Source organism: Solanum stenotomum, chromosome 6, assembly GCF_019186545.1.
Source record: "Solanum stenotomum isolate F172 chromosome 6, ASM1918654v1, whole genome shotgun sequence".
Lineage (NCBI taxonomy): Eukaryota > Viridiplantae > Streptophyta > Magnoliopsida > Solanales > Solanaceae > Solanum > Solanum stenotomum.
Window position 1 is genome coordinate 31,730,644 of NC_064287.1, and position 12,055 is coordinate 31,742,698.

General features: G+C 33.7%; 1 protein-coding gene across 1 annotated transcript; it reads right to left on the reverse strand.

Moving 5' to 3' along the window:
* Positions 1 to 825: 825 nt before the first annotated feature.
* LOC125868105 (uncharacterized) lies at positions 826 to 6,875 on the reverse strand. The gene is made up of 10 exons (XM_049548709.1): positions 6,286 to 6,875; positions 6,063 to 6,200; positions 3,701 to 3,889; positions 2,738 to 2,875; positions 2,522 to 2,643; positions 2,295 to 2,427; positions 2,071 to 2,200; positions 1,904 to 1,983; positions 1,642 to 1,776; positions 826 to 1,408 (listed from the first exon to the last, which is right to left on the reverse strand). Exons 1-10 carry the CDS (start codon positions 6,865 to 6,867, stop codon positions 1,178 to 1,180), a joined length of 1,878 nt encoding a protein of 625 aa, XP_049404666.1. The 5' UTR covers positions 6,868 to 6,875; the 3' UTR covers positions 826 to 1,177.
* Between the last annotated feature and the right edge of the window lie 5,180 nt (positions 6,876 to 12,055).

The window sequence follows — 12,055 nt, forward strand, 5'->3', positions numbered from 1 at the left end:
TATTTTTAATATAAATATTATTCACTTTCTATTTTCTTTTCAAAAAAAGATCTTGTAAGTATGGATTTCAAACTTCAAAGTACCCAATTAATTATTCTTAGTAGTTAATTGACCTTTAATATTATTGACCCATTATATAATATATGATTAATTGATGTAAGTTGACATTCATGTGTGATTTATATATCAATATTTTTTGAATATATGTGTTTAAAAGTATTCAAAATTGATGACATTATAGTAAGTTTTAAAAAACTATTCTTCATAGCATAAAAAAATAAAAAAAAATAATTATGACGAAAGATTCTTAAGCATGAAAATTTTTTCTTAATAAACTAATATACACTTTTTAGAAAATAATAAGATCTTATTTTAGTTAATGAGTTTGATGAATTAAATAAGTCTATTCTTAAAAAAAAGAAAGATTTAATGACATGGCATGCCAAGTAGGAGAGGAGTGAGACTTTTGAAGTGTCAAGTATATTTAGAGGAAAATAGGAATAGTTGAATGATATTTTGGTCCTAAATGAAACATAAATGATATTTCAAGGCAATTTCCTAAACTTGGGTGACTATTTAGGGAATTGACTCTTGTTTTTACTAAAAAACACAGTTAGGCAAACAATCCTCAATATGGGTTGTATCTACTATAACATGTTTTATATAAGTTAATTTTATGTTGTATTTCTAAAAGACATAAATGTCGATATTAAAAATTGATATCATGGCTCAACAGCCTAAACAGATTAAAGGAGCATACAAAGAAATCACGATTAAGCACTTTAATCTAGAAAAGGCAGAATAGAATAAACATTGACTTGCAAATAAATTGAAATGCTCAACCTACCAATTATTAAATCCTTTTTGGATTCTTTCATACCCGTTGAAATTACATCTGTATTCTGGTAATGGTCAATTTACTTGAACTGAAAAAAGATGTTGAAAACTGAGTAACATCTAACATGCCTAATACCACTTAAACTAACAGACGGATCAAAACAAGACTTTGATAAATTAAACATGACTCATTCTTTCATGAAAATATAAGTATCCCTCTATCTCCAAGTTCCGCTTTCAGTAGCTACCTGTTTCTCCAAAAAGTTATTTTAAGTTTTCTGAACCGCTGCTAAGACCATCAACTGTTAAAAAAGAACATTGCTCATCTGGTGCAGATTACTTAGGATGACTGTGGGACATTAAGCAAAGCTGAAAACTTATTCCAATCCCAATCCTCCAAGTTCTGTGACACAATAGCACCTCCCACCGCCATAGCCAAAAGAACAACAACAAATCCTTTCAGACACCCATGTCCACGAGACAGCCTTGCTAACAACATTTTACAGTACTTGTCGGCATCTCTGAAGTGTGACTGGTGAGCATCCACTCCACCAGTTAATGATTTCTCATTCTACAAGCAAAAGTTAAACAAAATAGTCATTTGACTTGTATGAGTTTGGAGCAAATGTAAAACTAGTAACTACTGTGGCAAGCAGATATAACCCCCCTAACCACCAACCCGAAATGGCCCATGGTTCTGCTAGTGCTGGGACTAAGTAGGACAGAAAATCCCCAAGTCAGGATTCAGACCCCCAAGCCCAAGAAAAGAAACCGAAAAATCAAACAACCAAATACAAAAACTACCTTCTGTCTGAAGCTCTTGAGAGTCTCCTTCAAAGCCTCGGGAGAAGACTGTCTCCTCGATAACTCCTTCCACCCCTCAGTGAGCTTTCTCAACACTGCAACACTTGCTTCTATGTTATCCAGGTAAATCTTGTCCTGTTCAGAAAAAAATGAAGACAAGAAAAATGGATTATGAAAATCTGAAGAACTTTACTCCTATATATTTTGCAAAAAAGCAATGCATAAGACTCGACAAAAAGCCAAGTGGGTGTATAATTCATACCCACTGCTTGTAACAGTCAGCACTCTGGGTCAAACACCAATTGAATATGTTTGCTGCCTCTCGAGATAGTTCTGGATTGCCTGCAGAAGAGCCAATGTTAATTCTTGCTTACCAGCCACTCTACAATCTAAAAATCTCAGGGAAATCAGTTCAAGTAAAAGATATACCTCCTCCAACGGCCTTTACAGCTAGTAGAAGTATCTGTTGTGAAACTTGCTTCATTGCTTTGCTTCCAGGGGGACCAGCAAGCGCAACCTCCTTAAGAGTGGGATATACTGCCTCAAACCTTTCAGTTGCCTGAAATTGAAATAATTAAGAAATTAGAATACAATGAAAATTCACCTGATCCACTACGAATAGGAGAAGAAGACAGACAAACGCCCAATCACACCTTGACTCGCGCAGAAGGAGCGGGGAAAGTCACTCGTAGAAGCAGGTCAAGGGATGAAGGCGGCATCAGACGCTCTCCCTTCCTAACAGCCCCATTTACTAAAATTGTACGAGCTTTTGGTGCAGAGAGGATCCTGAAATTACATTTAAAAAAAATAAAAATTAGCTCTTACAGTGGGGCAAAGCAGACAAAAATGTAACCAAGAGGTGCAATCAAAAGTTACAGACCTTTCTACCACCTGCAAAATCAAGTCCCTCGTCTGCGGATTGGAACCTGATTTTCCTCCAACTAAAGGCAAGGTATGATGTGCCCACAAGTACAATCCAACGCAGAGATCGCCCTGACAGGCCTGTACCAGAGTATCCGTTTTGATGTTAAGAAGCCAATATAAGGTGGAGAAGAAATAAAGGGTAGTTCTAATAAACAGTAGAGCTCTACATCACCTGGACTATCATCCATGCAATAACTATAAGTTTGTCTTGCCCTTGATACTTTGGACTTTCCCGAAGTGTCGGGAGTATGGTGATTAAAACATCAGGCTTTCGTCGTAGTACCATTGCCAAAACTAAAAACATGGCAACCTGCAATTTAGTAATTTGTTGCACAAGTATCAGCCCAGGATGTCAAGATATTTTGCTAACAAGCATGTTATGGCAATTGAGTTGATTACGACAACCATGCCAAAGAAATTGTACTCTATTTTGTAAGTGGATGGTGTTGCTAATCTTACCTACAACTTATTTAAGTTCAACTAATTCAGGAATCTTCTTTTGGTTTGACATCACTACATAAATCATCTGCGATCAATATAAAACTAGCTGCAGTGATTCTTTCATCTACCGCCCGAGTGCTTGGTTTGATCAATTTCATCCTTATAAGACAAAATCTCGACTGAGAAAGACTATACACAAGTGATCATGTCACATAAGTGGGCGGCTCAAAAATTTACTAGGGAAAAATTAATTAACTTGATCAAAAAAGATAATAATCAGATAACAGTGCAAAGGACTTCATTGTGACACTAAATTTGTATGACCTTGAGAGCCATATCCACCTTCTAAGGTAAAGTAATTTAACCCTCTTCCCTCTTTGTTTTACCCCGTTTGGCTCTGCCTAACTCTACAAGACTACAACTTATAGTGAATGGAGACTAGATTTGGCATTCCTACTACTCTCACCAAACTGATTTAAATCATTTTCTCTTCCCTTTCTTCTCAGGATTTACCTTTTGCTACCTAATCCCAGAAGAGGAAAGCAAATAAAAATAGATGTATCCCTTCCAAATGCCTGAAGCCTTCTGCTTTTATACAGGGACACATATACATACAAGGGACCAATCCACTTAAAGACTCTATACGTAATTGCAAAGTTATTCCAAATAATTGAAAGAAAATCTCTGGGGATACCTGAGATTTTGACGATGTTTGTTGGCCACCTTTCTTGGAGCCCTTAGAACCTGCGAGTTGGGCTGTTAAGTCCACAAGAATACTGTCTAGTCCCCACAGCACAAACGATCCAAGAGCCTCGAAAGAACGTTGGTTGATCCAATCCACTGATGTTTTATAAACTGGTTCAGGAAGATGCGAAACAGGAACCTGTTTGTTGTAAATCAAGTTATTACTCTTTCAGTCACATATGGTGCCAACCAAATATTTGAAAGCAATTATCACTCTTTTTTTTTTAAGAATGGAAAGCAATTATCACTCTGTACACAAGAACTTAAAACTTCATACCTAAACACAATAAGATACACATAGTTAACCATTCATCACATATGTACACCATACACAAATGATGTACTCAGTAATCATCCAAAGAGAGCAACCAAATTCATAGATCTAAGAAGCAGAGCAAATTTGATCATCGACCATGTTATTGAGCATCGATCTAAGGGAGAGATGCAAACCATTGACTGGCAACTAGATGACCAACAAAGATAGCATAAATATAAGTCGAGTTCCCTGCATTTAGATCCATCAAGAATGAGAATGCTCTCAGCAGCTAGCTGGTGTTACATGAGTGAATGACCATAAATTTCATGAAAGATAGTATGCCGCTTCACTTGGCATTTCATGCAACAGTAAAGATTAATGACAAAATTTCATGGACCAATGACAAAAGAAATCACAGCTTACAACATAATATCATGTAATGGTCAGTAAATTAGCAAATTCAACATAATGTTAATAATAAGCTGAATGTTACAAATTACTACTTGGTTTTTCCACAACACCCAGTGACTAGGCTTGGAACTTACTACATTCGAAATTTCAGTTAATAATGGTGGTATCCAGGCTAACTTGCTGGCAACTCGACTATCATACCATACCTGCATCCTCCACAATTATAAGTAATGGATAACTTTATCCACAAAAGTTTAGGTAGATCTGAAGAAATGATCTAACTTTTTGCTTATGCCGGGATACTAGTCTTGCATGGTCCCTCATTCCAATTTCATTGACGGCTAGGCCACATCATCATGTGCAGTTTTAGATATTAAAATTATACAAGTAATTGTGAAAGATTTATAATAAAGTGAGAGTTGAAAACTTAAATTGATGTAAAAAATTAGAGTAGACTTACATAGTCCCTTATGTATGGGTACAAGTATATATTTTTCCCTTACCTATAAAACTGAATAAAACATCCCTTATTTCTGTAAAAGTGGATATCTTTAGTCATAACATTAAAGAGTGTTTTACAAAAAAAAAAAACAGAAAAGTCTCAAAGTGAGTCTAAAATAATGGCAGCTTCTTTCGAAACGTCTTCTTCAACATACAAATGCCCGTCTTCTTCCCCTTCTCTCCCTAACTTCTTCCATTCTACCCAAAATCCTTAGAAACCACAATTCCTAGAAACATAATCCTAATTAGTGGCAGATCTAATCCACATCAAGCAGGAACTTACCTACTGCTAAAAGAAATTGGAGTTACAGGTATTTACACTTCATTGTTACTTGATCAAATTGTGTTTTTCCCTCTTAAAAGTTGGAGAGCACTGAACATGAAATTGAAGCAAAACCTGTGTTTCTTGGTTTGAATGGGCTATAACATGCCATAGATGCCAGAATACTCTCTTTTTTTTCCCTAGTGTTTTTCCTTTCTGGCTTGCAAATTTCAGATCAGCTCCAAACCCTTAAACTTTCATCTTGTTAGTTCTTCCCTCCTTTTAAAAATTGATACAGAAACTTATTACTAATCTCTGAAATAAATTTCAAAAAATTTGTACAGCCTAAGCAAGCCCTTATACCATGTTATCAGAGCACGAATAGAAACAAAGAAAAAAACATTTCTCCCTCCAATCTTTTTTACATTTGGTTTAAAGCTAAAGTTATCTTTGAGATTTTTACTGTGAGTTTTGAAAACACGGGTCAAGGTTAAGACTAACGATATCCACTTTTACAAACATAAAGGATGTTTTATATTCAGTAGTACAGAAAAGGGACTAAAAATTAACATAAAGTTTGATTGGATTAATAAATGAAGTCTTAAGGCTTGTGAAAGTTGTATTAAATAGATATTATTAGCCTTAGTAATTTCAAACATTGGGAGACATCCAAAATATAAAGAGGTGGAGAGCAAAAAAGGGAGCATTTTTACTTGGTATCATAATACTAGTGCTTCCTAAGTAGTATTTCCATATACCACAATGCACATCCAAACATTTATTCAAAGGAAACCAACCACATAGCAATGTGGCCAAAAAATAACTGCTTCTCACAAAAGTTGTCAAATTTGAAAATGAATGTCAAAAGTCTATGAAACTCACATCTGCAATTTTACTGATAGGGGACTCCCTGAACAATTTCAACCACGGAAATTGTGAACCAGCCACTGCCGCAAATGACCGTCCAAAGTAATCCGCAAAACGCATCAATTGTATTTCTTGCTGAGATTCATAGGAAACCTTCATAACATAGAAAAAGTCAACAGGTGCATTTTGGGGATCGAAAAACGAAATGATGCGCAAATAGATCAAGATATTCTCTTACAGTTATATCAGCGAGAAAAGCATCTAGATCAGCTGCATCGATCTTCGCAGCAGCTTCAGCCACAGTAACTTTTGGCTTCTTCGGTTTTTTTACCTTGTCCTTCTTCTTCTCCCCAACCACACCATTCTCAGCACCACCTTCAGCATCGTTATCCTCGTCTTCATCATCCGACCGGTGTTTCATCGCCGATCTAACCGGAGCATCGCCAACACCGTACATCGCAGCCGTATGAGCTGCAATTCTCTTGCGGCGTTCATCGGAGTGCTTCTCAAGCGACTTATACACATTATCGGCGCCGGAAATAGCAGATCCATTGGCGATTACCTTGCCTGAATCCGAGAGTTTTTGCTGCTTCTTTTTCTGCTTCTTCACATATGTCACCTTTTGCCATCCGTGATTGTTATCATTGTTTGATACGGAGTGAGTTGATTCGAATGGAATGGATTTATCTTCCATGATTATCCTTTTTTTCTCTTGTTTAAGAGTGCCGGAGAGGTAGAGAAATAGATCGGAATTTTTGGGAAGAAAGAAAAAGCGTTTGGTCGGAGACGAGGGTATATAAATGAGTTGACTCAGTAACATAGGGTTTCGCGTTTCATAAAATTACGGAATACCATTTTCAAATGTGAAACTATCCGTCAATATTGGATGATACATCAATATTCAATATTGGCCAAAAAAAATTGTATCTAATTTCTTATAAATCCATTTAATTAGTGGATTATCTATACATATTTTTTTTATAGATTTTATTCTCTCTGTCCACTTTTAATTGTAATGTTACGTTTTTCGAAAGTTAACTTGCTTAATTTTTAAAATTAAATTAGGTTATATTAATTTGATATTTTTAAAAAAATATTTAGATATTCAAAAAGTATATGAAAAATACTATAAATTCAATTTTTTGCATATCAATATAATGAAAAAATACATTGTAAAATGTTAGTCAAAGTTATTATCGGTTAACTCTAAAAAAGGAAATTATGACAATTAAAAGTGGACAAGATAGTATGAATTATTTTTTAGATAAGAATATATCTATTAATTTGATCATTTAACATGATGATTTTTTAACTGATTTCTCATTTATCACTTGAATAAAACATATAAATAAGGTCTATATCTCATCTATATTTCTTGTTTTATATTGCTCATATTTTACGGTATATGTTATTAGTCTGAGGCTTACAAATTAAAATAGAGATATCAACGACACAGTGGGATGAATGTCAAACTGGCTCAACATGCCAATCAACCATAAAGGGTCGTTTGGTGTGAGAGATAAGAATAAATATTCCTGAAAGTTCTGGGATTAAATTTTGATGTCTTGTTTGTTTGTCGTGTTTGGGATAAACTATCCCACCATTAATATCATAGTGACGGGATAAGTTATCACATATACATGGTGGATAAGTTATCCCTGAATAACTAATCCCAGGATAATTAATCATAGAATAACTTGTTCCCAACCAAATGACTCGTTTCTCACGGCCAAGGTAATATATACCTTGGAGTAATTTAATTTTGAGAGTTTTTAATGAAAGGGAAATTTTCATAAATAGTTAAGAGTTGAAACATAATTAGTCTCCTTAGCTATAGTTTGTTTAATTACGTAGTGTAGCTATAGTTTTAGTAGCTATTGTGTATCTTGCTTGAAATTTATTTATTTTTATACAAATTGGACTCTTAACTTATTTAATGAGGGGGGGATTTAGATTATTAAAAAGGAAAATAATCTCACAAATCATGATTATTGCATCTGATTAGAACTTCTTACCAAATATGACTTCTATCAAACAAAGAAAGATAAATTTCTTACCATATATATAGAGAGAGAAAGAGATAAGTAAATGTATACAAATAAATAACTAGAACACAAAAAAAGTAATTGTATATAATTGCTGAAAATATACAAATAAGGTCTAAAAAGGTAAGAAAGTCGCAATAACCATTGTTACGCCAAATTCATAGAATCGTGTATAACATAATGTGAAATGTATTGATAGAAATACAAATCACAAAAAAAAAAATACAAAACAAATTATACAATTACCTCAATAATGTCGAAATTATACAAATAATAGTTGGAGCGTATACTTGCTGATAATATGCAATTACAAAAGAAAAAATTGTATATGATTGTTGAAACTATACAAATAAGGTCTAAAAAGTATAAAAACTGCAATAAACATTGATACGCTAAATCCATAGCGCATACAACATAATGTGAAATGTATTAGAAATACAAATCACAATAAAATATAAAATAAATTATACAAAATTCCTCAACTTCTTCACCATAATCTTGATCCATTGACCCGGATTCATCATCTTTATTCAATTTACAAACAGAGTAAAGGTACCAAATTGAACTTCTTTCTTTTTTACCTTCAAATTCCTCAAGGTTCTAGATAGTTCACACTTGGCCATTCTGATTTGCATAACAACTTCTTGGGGAAAAATTAAAATTACTTTTATTACTTGCTATTCTTGAATTTCCGGCAGGTGACGGCATCATCGTTCGCGTCGAGCAAACTTGAAAGGGCTAAAAAAAGTTTGCTGAACTGAAGAGAGAAACACAAAATTTTTGAAATTTGAAATCTGATGTGTTTCAGTGAATTAAGGAGAAAAATGAGTAAAAAATATTATTTTTTATTCGGTTAAGTGATTTATGTGGGGTTGAGAGATTTAAGGAGCTAATTAAGTGGGTGTGGTAAAGAGAGTTAGTGTGTAGATTTATATAGAAAGGGAAAAGGAATTCTACACATTTTGATACCAAAAAAATGGGACCCGACTTAGCCATTTTCTTAAACAATAATCGTTTTTCATAATTAATTTAAACTATAGTCATGTAACATAATTAACTATTGAATGTTAGCTTAGTTATGTAATTTTCCCTTAATGAAATTTTATTAGGCAGTAGGCAACACAATTTTGTAAGTCATGCAATTTAGTAGGCAATTCAAATTTCAATAGACAATACAATATAGTAGGTCAAATGCAGTATAATAGGCTATATAATTTTAGTATGTCAAATGTATTTTAGCATGTCGAATATAGTTTCAGTAAGCAATGCAAATTTCAGTAGGCAATACAACATAATAGGTCAAACATAATTTTAGTAGGAAAGACAATACAATAGGCAAAAATGCAATTTTCAGTAGGCAGAGCAATATAGTAGATATAGTTTTTAGTAAACAATGTAATATAGTAAGTAACAAATATAATTTATAGGCAATGTGTTATAAAATAAAGATTGTGTACTAGAATTAAGCTAATAACAACCAAGAATGAAAGAATGTACTAGAGAGATAAAATAGGAAACTTTTATCTTTCTTATTTTTGTGTGTTTTTCCATATAAGTTACAATGCCTTTTATAGGCATAAAAGGGGTACAATGGACATTCATTAATTTATTTACAACACTCCCCCTTGGATGTCCATGCAAAATAAAATTCTTAGTTAAGTAACAAGTATATATATTTGTTCCTAATACGCGTTACTGCTACCTCATTAAAAACCTTCTCAGAAAAACTCAATGGGATAAAACCTTGATTAATGAAAATAGAGTACAACACATATTTTACTCTCCTGATGAAAATCACGATTCAGTTGTCCAAGTTTTCTCATATCAATCTTGTATACATCTTCTCAAAAGTTTCGATTGGCAAAGACTTGGTGAATAAATCAGCCACATTATCACTCGAACGAATTTGATGTACGTTGATATCACCATTCTTCTGAAGCTCATGTGTGCAGAAAAACTTTGGTGAAATGTGTTTCGTTCTATCTCCTTTTATGAATCTTCCCTTAAGTTGTGCTATGCATGCTGCATTATCCTCATATAAAATTGTGGGTGTTTTGTCGCATTTCAAACCACATTTTTCTCGAATAAGGTGTATTATGGATCTTAACCACACACATTCTCAGCTTGCTTCATGAATAGATATTATCTCAGCATGATTTGATGAAGTGGCCACAATAAATTGTTTGTAGATCCCCAAGATATGACAGTACCCCCACATTTGAATACATAACCTGTTTGAGATCGAGCTTTATGTGGGTCAAATAAATATCCTGCATCAGCATAACCAACAGGTCTGAACTGCAATCGTTAGAATAGAATAAGCCCACATCAATAGTCCCTTTTAGATACCACAATATGTATTTGATCCCATTCCAATGTCTCCTAGTAGGAGCATAACTATATCTTGCTAACAAATTAACCGAAAAGGTTATATTAGGCCTTGTAGTGTTAGCAAGATGCATTAGTGCACCAATTGCATAAAGATATGGTACTTCAGGACCAAGAATATCCTCATTCTTTTCTTGAGGTCGAAATATTTCTTTATTCACATCAAGTGATCGAACAACCATTGAAGTACTTAATGGTTGTGCACCATTCATATAAAATCTTTTCAACACATTTTCTGTGTATGCAGATTGATGAACAAAAATACTGTTTGTCAAATGCTCTATTTGTAAACTAAGACATATTTTTGTCCTTTCGATATCTTTCATCTCAAATTCGTTCTTTAAATAATCGATTGTCGTATGAAGTTCCATTGGATTTCCAATAAGATTTATGTCATCAACATAAACAGCAAGTACAACAAACTCTGATATTGTATTCCTTATAAACACATATGGGCAAATCGCATCATTTATATAACCTTCCTTAGATAAATACTCACTAAGATGGTTGGACCACATGCGTCCAGATTGCATCAAATCATACAATGATCTTTACAATCTAATTGAGTACATTTTTCGAGACTTTGAACTGTATGCTTTGGGCATTTTGAATCCTTCAGGAATTTTCTTGTATATCTCATTATCGAATGATCCATAAAGATAGGTTGTAACCACATCCATCAAATGCATTTCAAGTCTCTCATGGATCATGAAATTAATGAGATAAAACAATGTTATTGCATCCATAACAAGTGAGTATGTCTCTTCATAATCGACGCCAGACCTTTGAGAAAATCATTGTGCAACAAGACGTGCTTTGTACCTTTGTGTTTCATTTAACTCATTCATTTTCCGCATAAAAACCCATTTATAGTCAACAAGTTTAACACCATTAGGTGTTTGTACTACAGGCCCAAAAACTTCGCGCTTGACAAGTGAATTCAATTCTGATTGAATTGTTTCTTGCCATTTTGGCCAATCAATTCTTTGTCGACATTCTACAACATATTGAGATTCAAGATCCTCACTATTTGCATAATTTTTTATGCAACATTGTATGCAAAAACATAATCCACCGCTATTTCTGATCGATTCAAATTTGTTTTATTATCACTTGATTTTATGGATAGTTCATTATTTTCTTGAGTCTCAAGTTCATTAATCCCTTCAACGATACCAGAATTACTCACATCTTGACTTTCTATATGAGGTTTTTTTATAGTGTCATTTTGTCCTTTTAATTTTCTTTTTCTAGGGTTTTGATCCTTTGAACCTAATGGTCTACCACACTTCGTGTTTTTGACTCATTAGCTATGTCACGACCCGAGATCACCTCGTAGTCGTAACCGGGGTACTCGACCTCGAAGAGGTCTAATACAAGCCTCTTAGCATTCATTCATCGCATAGACACTAAAATCATAAGGAATTAAAAATTTTCTTTACCAAGAAAACATTTCATTAAAAAAAACAATAGCAAGCGGAAGACTTTCTAGACTTTATACATGATGTCTCAAAACCATCTAATACTTTAGAGTACAAAATCCGGGACCAATCCCATACACAACTTAAACAATAC